This window comes from Oryctolagus cuniculus, chromosome 11, assembly GCF_051225735.1.
Source record: "Oryctolagus cuniculus isolate XC-2025 breed Fujian yellow rabbit chromosome 11, ASM5122573v1, whole genome shotgun sequence".
NCBI classification, from domain to species: Eukaryota; Metazoa; Chordata; class Mammalia; order Lagomorpha; family Leporidae; genus Oryctolagus; species Oryctolagus cuniculus.
Genome location: NC_142877.1, coordinates 56,938,748 through 56,957,702, shown reverse-complemented (window position 1 = coordinate 56,957,702; position 18,955 = coordinate 56,938,748). Strand labels below are relative to the sequence as shown.

Below are 18,955 nucleotides of genomic sequence, written 5' to 3'. Positions count from 1 at the left end.
GTTGATGCAACAAGCCCCTGTGCTGGACTTTTACATTCTATTTAAATTTGAGAAACGACGAGGCCCCGCTTAGGATGCACAGAAGTGCTTTTTTTTTTTTTTGTAGTGGGTAGCCCGGTTATCCCCACTTCTGGGGTCTTCCAAACTTCGGAAATGGCTGTGGAGAAGGGACTTAGGGTAGGGCGGCCCCTGCCCAGGCTGGAGACCCAAGGGGGCTTATCTCAGGCTCCCCAAGTCAAAGGTCAAAGTCCCTTTTCCTCGGAGGTGCTAAGGTCTCCCCCCTCCCGCCACTGCGGAGGAGGTGCCTGCCAGCGCGGAACCGGGGACACACCCTCTGGAAAGCAGACAGGTTATGCTGGAGTAGGGCCCCTGGCGCGGGCAGCACGAGGCTCTGGGGCGCTCTGCGCGGAGCCCGGAGGCCAGGCGCCAGGTGGAGTTGCTCCACGGAGACCTCACCATGCCAGGCACCCAGAGGTGGCCACACGGCGGTTTTCAATCGCGCCTGCGTCAAGAACCAGATACAAGGCACTGCGGGACGGGACTGCGCGGCCTCCCGGCGGCGTGCGCTCCTCCGCCGGTACCGGTGTCAGACGCAAACCCACGGCACTCGAGGGCATGGAGGGGCAGCTCCAAGCCTTGCCGGGCCTTAGGAGAGCCAGGCGGAGGAGGAGGCCCTCCTTGGGCCGGGCCTTCCAGGGAGCCATTTCTGCGCTACCTGGCGGGCGGAGGGGAGGGACCGGCAGGAGCCTGGGCAACCCTTGCCGCCCTCGGCCAGGGTCTCGGCCGCCCCTAGGCCCCAAATCTGATTCTTTCCTGCCTGCCTCTCCCCAGGAAATCCCCGCCCCTGCCAGGAGAAGCCCCCTCCCCGCTGCCGGGGATCTGAGGAGTCTGGAAACTCCGGCGGATATTTCCCCCACCTCCGGGAGAGACCCCCGCCACCCCCCCTGCGCCACCTCTCTCCCCCTAGGCCCACTCAGGTTTCTCTGGCTGGGCTTGGGGAGAGAAGGCTGGCGTTGGGAAATGGCCAAGGCTCCGGCCGCGCCCCTCGGCCGCCCCGGCCTGGGGAGAGAGCAAAGCAGCCAGGCCGGGGAGCCCCCACCCCCACCCCAGAGGAAGGAGGAATTTTGTCCCGGCCACGTCAGGAGTCCCAGAGCAGGCCGGAGCTCCGTTTCCAAGCTTTCTCTTTCGCGAGGTCCTGGAGCCGCTGCGTCCCGGCCCGCGGCCCCGCCGCCGCCGCCTCCCTCCTCCGCCTCCGCCACGTTTCGCCCCAGCCGGCCTGGCGCGGGCCGGGGGCCTGGGCTCGCGCGCGGCCCCTGCCCTCTCTCCGGGATCGGGGTTCCCAGGGGCGGCGAGAGAGGCCGGCCGACTGCCCCCGCCCCCGGCGAAATCCCCGGCCCCACGGCGCGATCGCGGGGGAAGCGGGAGGCCGGGGGCCCGCCGCCCGGGGGAGGCGCGTGCAGGCGACGGGCGGACACGGGGGCGCTTGGCGCCTGCTCCAGGCCGGCGGATGAGCGAATGAACAAAAATTCGCATCTAAACTTTTAAAAATAATATCAGTTTTATTAAATATTCGAGAACGGATCCAGAGGTCGGATTTATACAGGAGGGTAACACGAGGGGGCTTTATTTATTTATTTATTTTCTCCTACTGGCTAAACAAACGTCATTCACTTTTTTTTTCCTTTTTGCCGTTTTCTCTTTTTTTCCCTTTTTTTTTTTTTGCCTTTTTAAAATGGGATTGGAACACTGACGGTGCTAAACATAAATATAAATACAGAGACCACAAATACAGCTAAAAATATTCACACAGAAACGGTCACAGTTTGTAATATGCCATAATGACCCCCAGGATTCTTTAAATACAATGTTGCCTGGGCTGGGCATTTGCCGGGGCAGAGGGGCCGGGCAGGGGCTGGCGGAGGGGCCGAGGCCTCCCCGCCCTCCCGCGGCTGCCAGGCCGGGACCTGAGGCCCCACAGCGGAGGCCCCGGGCCCGGGAGCCGGCGCTCTGCGCGCGGGGCCGGGGTGGGGGGCGTCGAGGCAGTGGTGGTGGTGGTGGTGGGAGGAGGGGGGGTAGCCAAGTCCTCATTCGCAGGGCAATCTGTGGAGGCTGAAGAGAGGTTCAGGGGCTGAGCCCCTAAGGCCTGGGCCCAGGAAAGGGCCTGCAGACAAGCCGAGAAGGAGCTAGCAGGGAGAGGGGAGGAGGAGGAGGAGGAGGAGCAGTCGCGTGGCGAGAGCGGTTCGGTGCGGGAGGGGGTCCGGAGCTGACGCTCGGGTCCACGTTGGACTCCCTAATTCTGTTTCAGGGCGTCCAAACACATCAATTGTGCCAGTGAGAAGTACTGGAGAGTGTGGTTAGGGGCGAGGCGGTGTGCGGGGGAGGGAGGGAGCCAGGGAGAAGGAGAGACAGACGGGGGTGGCGCGCGCGGGGACACAGTCCTGGTCACTCTTTCTGCTTCTCCTCTTCTGTGTCTTCCCGCTTCTCCTCTTTCCCGCCCAGGCTGTCGGCGGCCGCCCCGCCGCCGCCCCCCGAGAGCGTGGACGTGAGGTTGGATTCCTTCTTCCACTTCATGCGGCGGTTCTGGAACCAGATTTTGATCTGCCGCTCGGTCAGGCAGAGCGCGTTAGCGATCTCGATGCGCCGGCGCCGCGTTAGATAGCGGTTGAAGTGGAACTCCTTCTCCAGTTCCAGGGTCTGGTACCGCGAGTATATCTGGCGGCCGCGCCTCCGGTCCGCTCCGTAGCCGACCCCTAGAGATCCGGGCACAAAACACACTAAAAGCCATCAGCAAAGGCCGCTCTCCGCAGAGGAGCTCGCCTCGCAGTCCCTGAGCCTCCCAACTTGGCCAGCAGCTCAGGGGCCCCCTTGGGCAGTAAGCCTTCTCCCTTTTGCTCTGCCCCACCCCCACCGGGGGACAGCCAGGACCCCCAACCTCCTCCAGCGCTCCCCTGGGGGTGAGAGGTTGTGGGTCCCAGAGAAAGGTGGGTGGGTGGGGGGAGGCGGAGCAAAAAAAAAATCAGGCAGAAAGCTGGGGGTCTGAAAGATTATTTTTGAAAAAAAAAAAGAGAGAGAGAGTGGGGGATGAGGGCCCCATTTCTCCAGGACTGGGGTCCCCCATCTCCGCAGGTGCCTCAACTCCTCAGAAGCTTCTCCCCACTTCTCTGCCCTCTCCTCTCCCCCTCCCTCCCTCCTCAGCCTGAGGCGACTTTGGGGGGCTCCCCCACCCTGGGCCCCCTCCCCTCATCCCCTCTGCCCTGTTCCTGCCCCCTCAGCTCGCCTTGGAGCCCTCCAGTCGAGGGGGGCCAGGCCCCTGTGAGCAAGCAGGAGGCGAGCAGAGGGGGCAGAAGAGGGGGCCCTGTCTCGTCGGCGAGGAGACGAGCGTGATTGTTTTTATGGGGCCATAAAAAACTCTCTCCGCCCGTTCTTCTAGGGAAGCCGGTCGTAAAGCCAGTTCAGTTTATTTAATTTATATCTCGGGGCTGTAAAACTCACCACTGTGCGAATTCATTCGCTGCATCCAGGGGTAAATCTGGATACTGGCTTTCTGGTCCTGGGGCGCAGTCCTGCCCTGCTCAGGACTAAAATCCTGAGCGATTGAGGTCTGTGTGTTATGTCCTAAGGTGTTTTGTCTGCAGTTTGAAAGCATGTCTTTCTCCTGGTAAAAGGAATTAGATCCATAGTCATACGGCCCCCGGCTGGAACTGAACACGACATTCTCCTGTGGCGAATAAAAGGGAGTCGAGTAGATCCGGTTCTGGGCAACCGCCGCTCCATAGGTCGAGAAATGCCTCACTGGATCATAGGCAGTGGAATTGAGGGCGACGTTGGGGAGGACGTCCTGGCCCCCGGCGAGGTGGCAGGATAAGGAAGGGTTAGTGAAGTAGGAATTCATCCCTTTGCCTTTACCTGGTCGGGCTATGATTTCTTTAATATTTATTTCTGTCTCCAGTTTGTACTCGGAACTAGATGGTTATAGGGACGGCTCCAATCCAGGACAGACAAAATGACAAAGTCAGCTGACCCCCTTCCAGCCAATCGCAAGCCAGATGTCAAGAAGGGGGAAAAAAATCGCTTCTGCTTCTGTTGATTCCCTAGTTGAGACTAAGTGTGTGCTTTAAAAGTGAGACTTGGATTTCTCTTAAAAATATATATGCAAGGGAACTGGTTTGGGGGTGAAGGAGGGGGTGCGTGCCCGCCAGCAGGGGCTCCGCCCCCCCCCCCCAACGCCAGCTGTGCTCCCGGGGAATCTCTCAGCCCCAGCTAACTGGGCTGTGCTGTGACCAGAGCCAGGGCCGGAGAAATCCCTGCATTTTCAATCTGATTTCTTATTTTGTAACTACCTCCTTCTAAAATTACGTCCCGATGACTCCGTGGGAAAGACTCCCTCCCAGCTCAGGGGGTTCCCTAGAAATCCTCCAGGAAATCCTCCTTTGACACTCTCTGGAGTGAGTTTCCATCACTGAGCCGGTGTATTTTTTCCCCCAACAATTAAAAAAAAATCAGAAGTCGAAAGAAATTACATGAAACCTCACAGCACCAGGAGGGAGGAGGGTGTGGCCCAGAGTCTTGGGTGCAGGGAGCATATGGGAGGCAGGCAAGTCTCCAGGGGTGAAGGTGAGACTTTAGGGTACAGTGGCAGAGCTGACCTGGGCAAAGGGGCCATGTGTCTGATTTCCTGGGCCTCTTTGCTCCATTCTGCCTCCGCCTTGGGACCCTCCCCTCCCTTTTTTTGGGAAAACTGTTGCAGCATTTTTTTCCTAAAAGGGAAAATGTATAAAAATACAACAGAAAAGGAAGAAAAAGTAGTAAAAGGTGGGAGAGAGCGTAAAAGGAAGAAGAAAGCAAACTCTGAGAGTCTTTCTAGAGACATCAACTCCTGTTTATGTTGGGGAGAATTTATGATTTGGAGGCAGCGAGCACGGTGGAGTGATTCACAGGGGTTCCAGGCAGAAAGAGAAGGCTGGGCCGGTGAGGCGCTGGTGGACAGTTAGCTCCTTGCAGTCTCAAGCCCCTGCCCAGGTCAGAAGCCCCCCTTGCCCCCAAGGAGGCATCCTGGGCCCAAGCTCTGGGGTTTGAAGACTCTAGGGAAAGGCTGCTCGTGGGGAGCTCCTGCCCAAGTGCCAGTGGGGCCGGGACTCTCAGCAGCCTCTGTTCCCGTGTTCCCCCCCACCCTGGGGCTGAGGAAAAGGAAGAGCCGGCTAGGAACAGGCAGCTGAGTCCGAGGTTTCTGAGGGAGCTGCAAAACAGCGGAAGGTGTGCAGATGGGCGCTTTCTCCTGATGGAACCCAAACTTAATCTGATGTCGCGACACAGGCAGAAAATGCTTCGAGGTGACAAAGAGGGGGTGGTGGGGCGTGCGCGGGGCGCGTACTGAGAGCTCATATTTTCCTCTCAATCATTTTTTAGGGGGGGCACTGGCTATAACAAGAACCCGGATGTCGCCGGATTTTATGATCTTTTCCTTCTGTGTAACAAAGCGGAGTAATCAATGGGTGGCAATAAAGCCATAAACAGGACTACGCTGGGAAAAAACTCGTTTATTCGTCTTCTGTAAAGCTAAGGTTTCCCTGGAGTGTCGCTAGGGGGGAAAAATAAAGTTTCTTGAACCCCAAAGCAGACAGTACGTAGGAGCTGGTGGGGACCCCATGCTAGTTACTACGTGAACCTTGCGAGGGGCTCACGGGGGTCTTCCTGCCAGACGATCTGTGCTGGCTTTGAAGAAAAAAATACAGCCCCAGTCCTTCGAAAAGGAGGGAAGTTGGTTGGTATTTAGGAGATAGGAGACAGACCCCTCCCATTGGAAGGTTCTTCCGCTGGGACCACACTTTCTCCTCCCCGAGGAAATAAAGGTGAAAGCGGATGGGGGGGGGGGGGTTCTTAAACTGAAGAGGAAGAAAATTTGATCTCATTTTGGGGTGACATGGCAGGTACACAAGCAGAGACATCACACATGAGTTGCTTTTGGCTCTCCAGTCCAGCTGTCCTCGAATTCATGGCATGCCTGGGCAGAGGTTTCTAACAGCTGGCTGGGGCCACAGCTTCCCGCCCCCCCAACCAGGGCAAGAAGTAGGGGGAGAAGAACAAGTGTGGAGGGGGCGAGCCTCCTGGAGGCTGAGCCAGGAAGCACCCCTGGCCACAAGTAGCCTGTCTCAAAGTTCCCAGCTTCTGCTCTGCCCTGAGGGTAGCAGTGGAACAAGTAGAAGAAGCAGGAAGAAAGAGTAACCCCCCATTTCAGAGAGAAAGATTGCTGGAGGGATAAATCATGTCAGTGATAATTCCTTCAAGATATTAAATTGTTGCAATGTACAACAAATTGAATGATGGAAGATAGGATCCTTAATGAGGTTTTGCTTTCAATGATTGTTGATCTTCCATGTATTTTAAAATCTCTTTTATGGGTGGAGGGAGGAAAGGACCTTGGCGGGGGGGGGCGTGAAAAAAAGAAGGGGTTCCAGGAGAAGGCGTAAGATACAGCCTCCCCCCACAAGGACGTCTGGGTTTCCTTGGGCCTCTCCTCAATTCGGCATGAAGAAGGGGGCCCCAAAATTGGGGGAGATTCTCTTTTGGGCTCTCGGGGGGTGGGCGACCTAAGGAGCAGAGTGTAAGTCTCAGGCCCGGAAAGTTAAGTGTTTTATTACGTCCCTAAACAGAGGGCAGGGACTGAAAGGTCTCGCCGATTCATAAGGAACAGAAACCAGCTGCTGGGGGAAACAGGCAGAAAGGCTGGCTGGAAGGGCGAGAGCGGGGGAGGCGGAAATACAAACGCGTTTCCACGCGGCCACCGTTGATTTCTCCCCCCATCACCTTCCGTTCCTGCCGAACGAAGCTCCCTTCGTGCAGTTTGATCTTTAATTATGCGGCTGGAATTTGCTGGAAGGCTTCGCTCCAAGGGGGGAGAGCAGGTCAGATGAGCCCGATCTTCCCTCCATTGGGTTGTATTTTCCTTTTCCCATTTCATGTTAATTTTATTTGGGGGGGGGGGCATAAGAAAGGCTGTCTGTGGGGGAAGCTAGCACTTGGATTTTTCTAAATATATTTATATTTTCCTGTTCAATTTGTCTGAAAACAATTATGGAAACTCATCAGCAGAAGCAAGAACAGATGTTTTATTAAAACTGCAGTTGAGCTCTGTAAATATGCACACAAGTCCCAGGCAGGAGGGGAGAGAACTTGTTCTTTGTTTCTATAAAACAAGCCTGGGGGGAATCAGAGGACACCTCCTATCAGGCCCGCAGGTCTGCGCCGGCTCTGGACCCCGCGGCCCCAGGAATTAGGCATTCGGAGGGCGCTTTAGCGTTGTGAGCAGATTTTCGTGTTGGGAGCTGTAATTAGTGGATGTAAAACCAGCTCTCAGAAGACACAGAAAAGGGTACAGTTGCCATTCGCTGTCCCGGTGCTCCCCACCCTCTCCCCTCCTGGCCCCCTAGCCCAAGCACACCCTTTTCATGAGCACTAATTATAGGGGAAGAATTCACCGCCCATGCCTAGGGCCTGAGTGAAGTCCCCAAGGCTAAGGGGAGAGTTGGAGATCCGCCACCTGGGGGGTTCCCGCGGGGAGTTAAGTATTCCCATGCCAGCCCCAGCCGCTCCAGGCCCCCCCCCAAGCTGGGGGCCTCTGCGGCTCTGAATTGGGGAGAGGGTAGGTGTACCTGCACCCCAGCCCAAGACAGGCTCCTGGACAGGCCTCACCTTGCCTTTCACACTGCTTTGCTTTTGCTCTGGAAAACATTAATTTCTCAGGGAGGTGTGTGGGCAGGGAGGGAGCTGAGGTCGGGAATTTTGATTTGAGGGTGCTCTTTTCCAGAGGTTCTGCCCTCATGTGTGATCCCCAATTACCTTAAACTCTGCACCCTGTTTGAGACTCACCCACCCTCGCACACAGATACACACACTCCAGTCCTGGCTGCCCGCGCCACCAGCTACAGCTCAGCGCCTCCACTGGCTGCTCAGGGACCCCAACACTGGGGCTGCAGGACTTGGGTGCTGGGGTGCAGGGAAGCCTGTGGCCCCACCACCACCCCTAATTCTCTCTGCAGAGTGGGAGAAGGCGGCTGCCTGCCAGCTCCTTTTGTGCCCCGGGTGAGGGCTAAAATCCCTCTTACAGAGAACGCCGAGAGTTTCAATCACTGGCTCCGTTCACTTCACAATCGCACTGTTTGGTTAAGGCTTTGCTGTTCTGGAGCCACTGTTCAGTTGGCCCAACTGACTTAAGACAAGATTTCTTTTTTATTAAAAAAATAAAATTCGTACTCTAAATGCCTGCTGTTTGGGGGACAAGGTCCTTTGATCTCCCGTGGAACTCAGAGTCAAAACACTGCCAAGCTCCTCCTGGTCTGCCCGAGAAGGTGAACGCAGGGGACTCCCCCTCCCCCGCCCTCAGTTTAGGGACCAAAGCAGGGGCTCACCCCAGGGGCTCCAGTTGCTCACAGATATGGTGGGGGGACGGACGGTGTCTGTGCACACACACCCCACACCCATGCACGTGCTGCATTCCATAAAGGAACACCCTCCTTTCAAAGTTCTGGCTTGCAGACTCTTGGGGGGGGGAGTGAAATTTGACACACCCAACCCAGAAATGGATCCCAGTTTGGGGGTGCAGATATTTTGGGGACATGGCTGTCACGGGCCAGCTGAAGGGAGTTGGGGGTCCGCCAAGAGGGAGGAGGAGGCCGAATGGGGACTGAGAAGTGCCCCAAACACCTCTGAGGCCTGCACTGGCCACTCCTCGCTTGAGCGAAGTAAAGGTTAAGAGCCTGCCCGAGCTGCTGCGGGTTACTGCAATGAAACAGAAAAGAAAGGTGTCGTTCCTCTCCTCCCTCCCTCTCTCCTGATTTCTGCCTGCCTTCCCTTCCTGGCACCATACTTATTACCGCCACCATCAGCAGACACAAACCCTCACTCTGGTGTTTGCTCAGGTTCTCCGTTCGCTTCTTGGGCCTCTCAGGTTAAAAGTAAAACAGGTCCCCAGCACCTCTGTCCCATCACACTCAGGTCTGAGCCCCCTTCCAGCTCCATTTGGGTAGAAAAAAGAAAAATCCTTTCTGGCTTTTGGGGGCCTGGCCCTCTAACCTCTCACCTTTATTCCAAACAGCTGAAGGGGGGACCTGTGGACACCCTGGGGACATAGCAGTGACCCCAGTGTCAGATATGCTGGGTGTGTGTGTTGGGGGGAGCACAGCAAGTGGCTCTGCTTGGTCCAGGAGAAGTTAAAATTCAGAATACCCAGGATATTTCAGCTCCCAGCTAAAGAGGGTACCCGATGAGCAAGAAGGGGTAGAGCGGTTCTGCACTGGACTAAAAGACGCCCAACTTCCGGCATCTCACGCCCCTCAGCGCTGAGCACTGCTTGGACCTTCTAGGAAGGTTTATGAGAATTGTAAAATGCAAGAACTTGGCATTTATGACGTCACAGCGAGCTGCCATATGGAAATTGTAAATGTCATCAAAGTTCTCCATGGAGGGGGAGTTCTGTGTGCGGGTGCTCGGCTTTCTCTGGTTTTCTTCCTTCTTTCCCCCACTTCTTGCCCCCTAACTTCTGCTTGAAAATAAAATGTTATTATGTTCTGGAACAATAAGCCAACCATGAAACACCCTCCTCGCTCCCCTATAAATACTTTTATCCTTTACTGTTTGCAGATCTGAACGAACCATTTAATCTGTGCTGGCGCAAAGAGGGAGCTAGACCGGGAGGGGGAAATTAATTTCAGAAACGAGAATATCACTTTCTTCGACGATACTCTTTTAGACTCGATAGCCAGGAGCGAAATTAAAGGCAAACAACGGTGTCTCTGACTCTACACCTGGTGGGGCCGGAGATTTATAGGATCTTTAGCGAAGGGGCAATTTAATTTTGTGAGATTTGCTTAAATTCGCCGCTCTTTTGGGGGGATGAGGAAAGGGGCCAGCGACACGGTTTACGGCAGCTGTATGAATCCGCCAACACTAACCTGATTGAAAACACAACAACCTAGTCTCAGGGAAACTCCTGCAGAATGCATGGGGGAAGAGGGGTGAGGGGGCCCCAGCTTTCCCAGTGACTGACCCCCCATTCACCAAGCAGTTACCAGGGGAAAGAAAAAAAAAGAGCCCAGGGCATTTGGAGGGCTGCTTGCGAGCTTCCCCAGTACCAGGACATCCGGAGGTTTACAGTGACCCCACAATTCCCCCCCCCCCCGACCCCATAAACAGCTGGGCTACTTCAGGACAATTCCTGCTTCCTCGCTCAGCGCAGGGCCTGGAGGGGGTGCTGGGGAGGGGAGGGAGTTGGGGAGCCCGCCCCGCACTTTGTCTTCCCGGGCGGGTGTGCTGGTTTGGCGGGTTTCAGACGCAGGGTGGCAGCAGACAAAACAAGTAAACAAGTCACAGACACAATAAACAGGGGCAGCTGCGTCTTGGCGGCACAGGCCGTGGGCCAGGCAAGGGGGCACCGTCCTGGGGGCACGGCACCCTCTGCGCCCCAGGTGGCAGAGGCCCGCGCTCGGGGCCGGCGGAGCAGGCTTGCGAGAGAGAGCCGAGGGCTGGGCGCCACAGCGTGTCTGGACGCGACTCCTAAGAGGAACCTTTCGCCCAGCGGCGGCGGGAAAACCCTCCTGGCCCTGCTCTGCCCTTACTTTTCTTTTATGGGTGTTTTTTTTTTTTTTTAACTGACATTTATATTTCCCTTCTGCTCTGTCTTTTCGTAGCCCGGGAAGCGAGAAAGGCCGGAAAAGAGGCCCCCCGATGACTGCAGCGCGGACTCCGAGGCGCACAGGCGGGGCCCAGTGTGGATCCTGCTCGGCCTCCAGCAGCCTCCCCCAGTGCCTGGCTTTGCCCTGGCTCAGGTAGCCGAGTGGATTTAAACGCATTCCCGTGAGTCTCCAGATCTGGGTGTTTGGGGGGACCCCAGAGAGGTCCTAATCTGCTCCCACAAATGCAGGCAAATCTGGGGTGGTGCCGCGGCCAGGGCGAGCAAGGAGAGACAAATGCTGCTGCCTCCCCGGCCCTCTGGCTCGCTCTTCCACCGGCCTCGCCCAGCCTCCGGGCTGGCCCCTACCTCAGCACACCGCCTGAGACCACCTAATCACCCGCCCAGGAGAACCAGCAGCACCATGGCCCACTGCTGGGTGCTCAGCACTGCTCCTGGGCCCTCCACGGCTGTGAAAGAGTGCCCCAGAATTCACTTTCAAGACCACTGGGGTCCCCAACAGTCTGCAAGCTGGGGACGTTGGAGGGAAATACCACGAGAAATAAATCCGAGGGGTCTGGCATTTCCCCAACCCAGGGAAGGCAGTGAGGTCTGGGAACACCTTTGTGGCACCCGTGGGTTCCTGGAACCCGCCTATCCCATCTCCAGCACGCACACGGGGCCTCCTGGCTGTGCCCTGTGAGTCCACGAGCTCACTCTCATCTATGAATGAGGGCTAACAACATTTCGCATGCACATAAAACGGTGTTTGAGCGAATCTAGGCATGGTAATACACAATTAGCCGCCGAGGAAACATGAGTCTGTGTATATTCACGCACAGGTCTGAGTCTGTACATTTGAGCCTGTTTATAATAAATGTATGAAAGCTCCCAAGCCTGGTTGCAGAACACAACAGCCAACCCAACAAGGTCACCTTCTCCCAACAAGGTCACCTTCTCCGTGGGGATCATTACTGTCACAACAGCGAGAGATGTCCATTTGCTTCTTAGTTAGGAGACAGCACATGAAATACACGGATGGCAGGCCTGACAAAGCCCCCACCCCCACCCCCAGTGAGGGCCAGGCCTGAGAGTGCCCAGAATGGGCTCAGAGAACACTGGGGGCCCAGGGTTCCAGGCAGCACTGCCAGGCCCAGATCCACAGATCCAGTGTCTGGCCAGCCTCAGCCTTGGGTGTGCAGAGTCCTTGAGCCAGATTCTATTCTCAGCTCCCCTGGCTATTATTAGATAATCACAGAGCAGCTCTCCTGCAGCAGGGACCTTGTCTGCAGGGAATCTGGCCTGCAAGAAGGCTGAGGTTGCCACTGGAGGCCCCCCTCTTGTGCTTTCTGTTGGAGCTCCACAGAGTGACAGAGAGGCAAAAGAAAAGCGAAAGTAACGAAGCAGAGGGCTGGCCTTGGAGACCCGCCTATCTCCTGGCCAGACTGGAAAACTGAAAACCAAGGCCAGCACTGCTGCCCCGTTCTCTCTCTCTCTCTCTCTCTGCATCCCTCTGTCTCAGCGGGACCAGGATGGGTTTAGGGATGAAGGGCACCGCGCAAAGTGGGGGCCTGCGGACCTGAGCCAGAAGAGACAGAAAATCAATGCAACTTCCTGATGGGGGCACAGGATGGTAGTGTGAACCCATCACCCTCGAACCCTAGCACCCCTAGATCTCACGGTCAGCGCCTTTCAGTTAGATCCCTGTGGTCCCAGAGAAATACCCCCAGCCTGGCCCAGGCCCGCCTCTCCGATGGGAGGCAGCCCCTCTAGTATCCCAGGTGACTCCCCGCGAGCCTGAATGGCTTTCTCTGGGAACGGTTCTCGTTCTGGGACGAACAAAGGAGACTTATGCACACACCCCCACCCCGCGTCCGTGCGGCCATCCGCAGGGGCGGGGGCGGACGACACACAGGCGAAAGAGAGAAACAGAGGCCTCACCCGTCGGCGGCTCCCACTCTACGCCAGGAGAAAGGCTCCCGTTTTCGGGCCTCTCGGCCCCTCCACCGTTCTCCCCTCGCCCTCCTGAGCTCCCTCCGACTCCGGGTCCCCGGGACGTCAGACCCCGGGCCGCGCCCGAGCGGCGGAGAGCGCGCGGCAGTCGGCGCAAGGCGGCGGGCTGGGCCCATTTGGGGACAGCCAAGCGCTTTTCTCGATCGTAAACAAGGAACGCGAAATTAGCCCTTCGGCAGACGCTTCTGCCGACACACAGTCCTGGGGAGGCGGGGGGGGGGGGTGGGAGAAGGGGGAGAGAAAATGCCATTTCTTCCCTCGGGAGAATACCTCCGAGGTCTTTATGTCGGCTGCGAAAGGGGAATTTTGGGGGGGCAGGAGAGGAAGGGTAGGGGACTGTGGGGGGAGGGGACAGAAGATTCACCGTTATTGCAACCCAGGGGGATGGATTCCAATTGCAGTCCAACTGGATTTTTAAGAATTTGATAAAAACGGATTTTTCTGCCCCCTCCCGTCCCCCGCCCCCACCCCAGCAATGGGTCAGGATTTAAACAGGAAATCGAGGAGCGGTCCCCTCCCCCACTCCGGCTCGCCGCAGAATCCCAGTAGCCCTGTGTGGGTGGGGGTGTCTGGCTCCTATTGAAGGCTGAGTGTTGCCCCCAGACTCAGACCTCCCCAGGAAGGCGCGCCCCCTCCCCGCACTGGGTGTGTCTCGTTGGGTGGGTAAGCGTTTGCGTGTGCGTCGCCTTTCCCAAACACAAACTCATCCATTTCATGCGGGTAGGAGCCGCCTCGGACCCAGGCCCCCGAGCAGGGCGCGGTCATATATCACACTGCAACACATTCAGGGCCACGTACATTTGGAAGAAATTAAGCCACTGTGTTATGAAGCCATATGTGTCGGGTTAAGACTATACAACACGCCATTAGCACCAATTATGAGGAAGATCCCCGGCGCCCCGGACCCTCCTGGCCACGCTGTCCTGACGCCTGCACCCGGAAGCCCGCCGCCCCTGGGGTCCTCGCTGCCTCCTCAGCACACCGAGGCACCGCCGGCGAGGCCTTGGGCCTGTCCCCGTCCCGCCGGGGGCCGCCCCCATCCCCACCTCCGCCCCAGGCCGGAGCAGCCGTGCAGGGGCGTGGAGCCTTCCGGTGGGCATCCCGGGCGGGGTGGCTGCGGTGGGGGTGGGGGCACCGGACCCAGGGAGAGAAAGCGGATAGGCCTCTTTTTCTGCGCGCACAAGATGGCTTTAGAGGACGGCAGCCCCCACCCCCACCCCCACCCTCACCCGCAGTGCAGGGCACCTCCCACCCTGCCATCCGCCAGAGTGGGGGCGGGAGCAGGGGGTGGGCAGACGCTCTCCTGCGGCTGACGCGCACCAGCCACCAGCCTCCCCCTTAATTGCCAATTAACAGGCCCCGCCGTCCGCCTCGCTGCGCCCGCTTCCTGCTCGGCGGCCCGGCCCTGGGCGCGCACTGCGCATGTGTGAGCTGTGGCCGCCGCGCTCTCCGAGAGGGAGGGGGCTGCCGGACGGGGAGGGGCGCCCGAAAGTTTGTTCGGGCGGCTTGGGGGTGCTGACGTCGCTCAGGGGGCAGTGGGCGCAGCCTACAGGTTCCCTCTCCCCACCCTGGAGTTGCAGCCTCCAGGCCCCCTCCGTCCCGCAGATCCATAATAAACAGGTACCACCGACGCGGTGGGCATCACGCGGAGAGGGCCGGCGCCTTCGACGACCCCTCCCCAGCCCCGGCTCGGCGCGCGCCCCTCGGGCTCCAACGTCGTGCCCCTCTACCCCCAGCGGCGGCGGCGCGCAGGGGGCACCGGGACAGCACACCCGCCCCACTAGCAGTTACCAGCGCTCCAGTTTAACCCCACCCACCCCCACTTTTCCTCCCCATAATTACCCACGCGCCCACCCCTTCTCCTCTGTAACCGAGGCAAGCCGCTGCTGTCCTTATCTTGAAACCGCCACCCAGCTACGGACCATTAGTTACATAGTTGAACCAATAAGGAAACACTTACCGGGCGCTGCTGTCACTCTCCCTCTCTCCCTCTCTTTCTGCCTCTCTCTCTCCCACACTGTCTTGCTCGTCTTCCCTCATTCTGTGCCGCTGCCGAGCCCGTCTCAGCTCCACACACACACATATACTTTATGGAAATTCAAAAATAAAAAAGAACAGTCCTAATCGCCAAAAAAAAAAAAAAAAAAGCCAAATAAAACCGAGGAGAGTTGCGAGAAGGGGGGCAGGAGGGAGAGCCTGGGAGGAGAGGGGCGGAGGCCTCTGTGGCTCCGGGTCTCAACTCCAACTCCCGCATTCCTCCTGCCCCTTGGGGGCCAGGGGGTCTGGGGGAAAGGAGAGAGAGGACCCTCAACTCCTGCCTCTCCCCTCCCATCCCCACCCTTCCCAGGTGCCCCCAGCTACCGGCAACTCCACCTGGGAGGGAAAAATTAAACTGGGGGAGGGGGAAGAGGAATAATTATTTATCAGATTAATAAAAAAAATACACTGGTAATGAAGGGAGCGCCCAGTGCTGGTTTCCCTGGCCGTGGTTAGGCTCTTACAGGGAGGACCGTTCTGCGGAGCGCTCGGAACGGACAAACCACAATAAAAAGTTCACGTTCATGGATGGAATCCACATGACTTCTTGTGGCCAATCCAACTTGTGAGTCGATCGTAAACTTTTATTACTCAGCTGTAAATTTTCTGCAAACAACCGGGAATGCGATGCATTTGTGTAGCGTGTGCAAATGGGCGCCGCGGTCGCCATGTTTACCCAATTCTCTCTGAGAGGGAGCATCCCCCGACCCCCACCCCACCCCCACCCACCGCCCACTCCCCACGGCCCGGCTGCTCCCGGGCAGCTCGGAGAGCGCTGCAGGGGCACGCGGCGAGCCAAGCAGGAAAGGTTCGGGCACTGAGGCGTCGGGTGCCTCTGCCTGCTGCGCCGAATTTTAAATACTGTCCTTAATAAATGGAGGTATTAAGGTTGCATGGAGGGGAATCCAAGCTTTGCGAAGATTTGTGGCCTTGGGCTAGTGTCGGCTGGCGGATCAAGGAAAGGGATGCCCTCCCTAGCCCTATCTCTCTCTTTTTTTCTTTTCTCCCTAGGAAAAAACAGCTTTCTCTCTGCTACCAGGGTGTGCGCGCAAACTCCCGTTACACCCTAGACGGGATCGGAGTCACGGGCCACTGGCAACCTCCCAGTAGGGCTGACCTGGCTGGGGTCTGAGAAGCTGTGAGCTCTACGGGCAGCCCTGGGCTTTCCTGCAGAGGCAGCAGGAGGGCTGGGAACTTGGGATGGCTTCCAGGACCCTGAAGGCAAATCTCACCCTCAGAGCCCTTACCCAGGGACAATGACATCCACCTCTCCCCTCCCCCAAGACCTTCCCCAGCACCAGGTGTCCACATTTCCTAGGCTCACTCTGCAGCGTGCACTCATTTCAGAACCGAAAAGAGAATGCCCATGATCTTAGTCTAGGGTGCAAGGCAGTTTGAAGCTTTCCCCATCTTGGCGGGATACCCACGCCCACCTGCCTTTTCAGAAAATTTGCCTGGTTCAGTGTCTGGGGCCCTGAAGAAAGAACCATTTACTGCCCTGAAGTGTACCTTCAGCAGGGAAATTCAGAGACCCTTGTTTCTCCAGACCCCAAGTTTGGCAGTGCGGCCAGTGTGGGGCCCCCATAGAGACTATGTGCTTGTGGGTTGCAGCACAGCCTCTCCCGCTGGCTCTTGCCTGGGTGAGGAGCGGAGCTGGCACGGGATCCTCCGTGGCCCAGTGTCCCCACCCTAACCCACAGGGGATCCCTCACCCCCCTCCCCAAACGTGCTCTACTCTGAGCAAAGCAGTTCCCCCAGCCAGATGCAGGGACCTTGTTTCTTTTACAAACCCACCCATAAATTTTATAACAGGTAGTTAAAAATTACGACGAGGAAGCACTGGCCCAGCTCTTCACAATGGACAGCGGGGAGAATGGGACAGCGCTGCGGGCAGCTCACCGGAAATTTTACTTCTAGTCTGTGGCACAACCTGTCCTTAGCCGTCCCTAATTGGGACAGGGGGAACTTTCCCAGCCACCAGGCAGTCAGGGGGGCATCTCATTGAGGGAAGCTGGTGGGGGGGTCAACCCACTCTCAAAGGGTCCCCCAAGACCCCTTCCAATGCTCCCTGCCCGCCTTCCCTTGTCCGATCGTCGCACAGGCCCATAGCTCCCCTGGACTCTGCAATAAGGGATTGGGAAGGGAGAGAAAACGCTGAGAATTTAAAAAAAAAAATGCAGGGAAACGAATTTGCCCCTCAACTTCACAGTCGCATTATCTTGTCTCTGCCGTTGAGATTAGAATAATAAATTCAAAGTGAAATGAGCGAGATGCTTCGACTCAGCATTTTGAAAGATACTATTTTTCACAAATCACAAATAGCTTTCGGAAACCACTTTGATTGGCTAATAAAAAAGTAAAGAATGGGAGAGACCAGAGTCGTATCTGCCGCAGCCGAGTGGTCCCCGTTCCGGTAATGGGACGGCGGGAGCATTTGAGAGGACGCGTTTCTAAAGAGCGCGCATCCCGCTCGCAATTACGTTCCCCCATAAAACGGGTTTTTACCTCCTTTTCTTTCCAAACGAGAACACAGAGGCCGTGGGCAGAGCGGGTGGGGGAGAGGGTGCGGAGCAGAGGGGCGGTGGGGGCTCCCTGGGTCGGGCCCTCCTGGTGCCCGACTTCGCCAGCCCCGCCGGGCGCCAGACGCACCCCGCCCTCCGACGCGCCGGGCTCGGGGCCACGGGCATGGCTGAGCAGGACTAGGGACAAACGGAACACATTTGGCGAGACCCCTCACAGCCACTACTGCACGGTTCACCCTGCTCCGCGGCAGGGCCCGATATTCTTATTAATAGCAACCATAATTCCACATTTAAAAATGAAACGGCCCTCGGCCATCCCCCGGCGCGTGGAGGGGACGCCCGTGCGCAGGCCTGAGGTCCGAGCAAAACGGTGTCTTTTGGGGGCTTCCCCCAGGCGGGTAGCTGGTGTCTCCTACAACACACTGGATTACCTGGCTGAAGCCTGGGCTCCCAGCAGGGACCCCAGTTTCCAGGAGATTTCACTGGAGCGCCCCGCTCAAAGCCTCCCAGAGCTGTAGGGTCCCTTAAGAGAGATGCCTAACCCAATCCTATACTGTGACCCAGCCAGGGACTGGAACCCCCTTGAAATTACCCAAAACAAGAAATGTTGGCCTGGGTTTAGGTCTGGGAAAATCATTGACTAGGAAACAGGGAGAGGAAGAGAGAGAGAGAGAGAGAGAGAGAGAGAGAGAGAGAGAGAGAGAGAGAGATCTGGCCTCAAAAATATTTCTGTCTTTGGGGGTCTGGTTTTTAAGGCCAGAAGATCCCCTCCCCTCTCCTGCTGAGTCAGAGGGCTTGTATCTCTGGAATTTGGGATGGTTTGACCAGCATCTCATTGGCATAAACAGATTTTTTGGTCTAGGACTCTAGAGAAAAGTGAGAGACCCTTTTACTTCAGGGGTCTCAGAGCCCTCACTCAACTTTATTTTGGAGGATGAAGATTGGAATGGAGATTGTCCTTAACCTGCTATGACCATGGCGGGGACTGTCTACTCAGCTGGCCAAGCCCCCCAGGCCCACGGGCAGCACTTTGGGGGCAGGCAAGCTGCCCATTTGCCAAGGTGAAGCCGGGAGTGGGCTGGAAACAGCCAGAACAGAGGCTGCACAGGACACAGAGGGCTGAGTGACAGTGAGGGCTCCAAGACGGCCGAATTTGAATTTCAGGATGTGGACCCCAGGCCGGCCAGTCTTCCAGCTCACCCATTTCCCTCTTGGCCTCTTCCCCAGACCCAAGCCTCCTTACCCCCACCTCCCCCCTCCACACACAGACACTTAGCACCCCCCATCTTAGGCATCTTCTAGTCCAGCCCCCCAGGCAGGCCAGCTGCCCCCACCCCAGGCACTGTTGTCATGCAGGGTGCCGGAAGCCAAGGGCTGGCCATCAGGGCCATGTGGAGACCAGAAGGAACCCCACAGCCTCTCCCTCAGCTCCAGGCCCTGGGAGGTAAAGGCACAGCTGCAGGAAGGGAATGGGGCAGTCTTTGTCTGGGCCTAGCTCAGAGCTGAGGAGGAGGAAGAGGGTGGATGAGGGAGATCTTTCTTCCCACTAGGGTCCTAGATTCTAGAAATCCACTTTGCTTGGAGCCAGGATTCTCCCAAGAACACACTGATAAACCCTTCTTCTTCCTACCAATGGGTGGTTCCTCTTCCTCCTCCTCTGACCCCCTACCCCTTCCACCTGCCCTCCCAGCCTAGCCTGCCCTGGCCACCCCAGGCTGCT

At 57.4% G+C, this 18,955-nt stretch overlaps 2 protein-coding genes and 2 long non-coding RNA genes across 5 annotated transcripts in view; 1 reads left to right on the top strand and 3 right to left on the bottom strand.

Annotated features, from left to right (window-relative positions):
* LOC149123478 (uncharacterized) overlaps positions 1-18,955 on the bottom strand; it is a 427,738-nt gene that overhangs the window by 260,287 nt on the left and 148,496 nt on the right. The window lies entirely within an intron of this gene.
* The window catches only part of HOXC4 (homeobox C4), a 58,351-nt gene that overhangs the window by 21,585 nt on the left and 17,811 nt on the right, over positions 1-18,955 (bottom strand). The gene's annotated exons all lie outside the window — the stretch shown is intronic.
* HOXC6 (homeobox C6) lies at positions 1,535-14,773 on the bottom strand. Of its 2 annotated transcripts, XM_051845600.3 has the most exons (3): positions 14,637-14,773; positions 3,493-3,838; positions 1,535-2,750 (listed from the first exon to the last, which is right to left on the bottom strand). In XM_051845600.3, exons 2-3 carry the CDS (start codon positions 3,644-3,646, stop codon positions 2,443-2,445), a joined length of 462 nt encoding a protein of 153 aa, XP_051701560.1. In that variant the 5' UTR covers positions 3,647-3,838; positions 14,637-14,773; the 3' UTR covers positions 1,535-2,442. The 2 variants fall into 2 exon arrangements, with proteins under 2 accessions (XP_051701560.1, XP_089164576.1); XM_089308450.1 differs by lacking the exon at positions 14,637-14,773 and having other exon boundaries at positions 3,493-3,973.
* Positions 4,251-12,638, top strand: LOC149123479 (uncharacterized). Its single transcript, XR_016216776.1, has 2 exons — positions 4,251-10,820; positions 10,916-12,638. It is a non-coding gene; the product is annotated as an uncharacterized LOC149123479 (long non-coding RNA).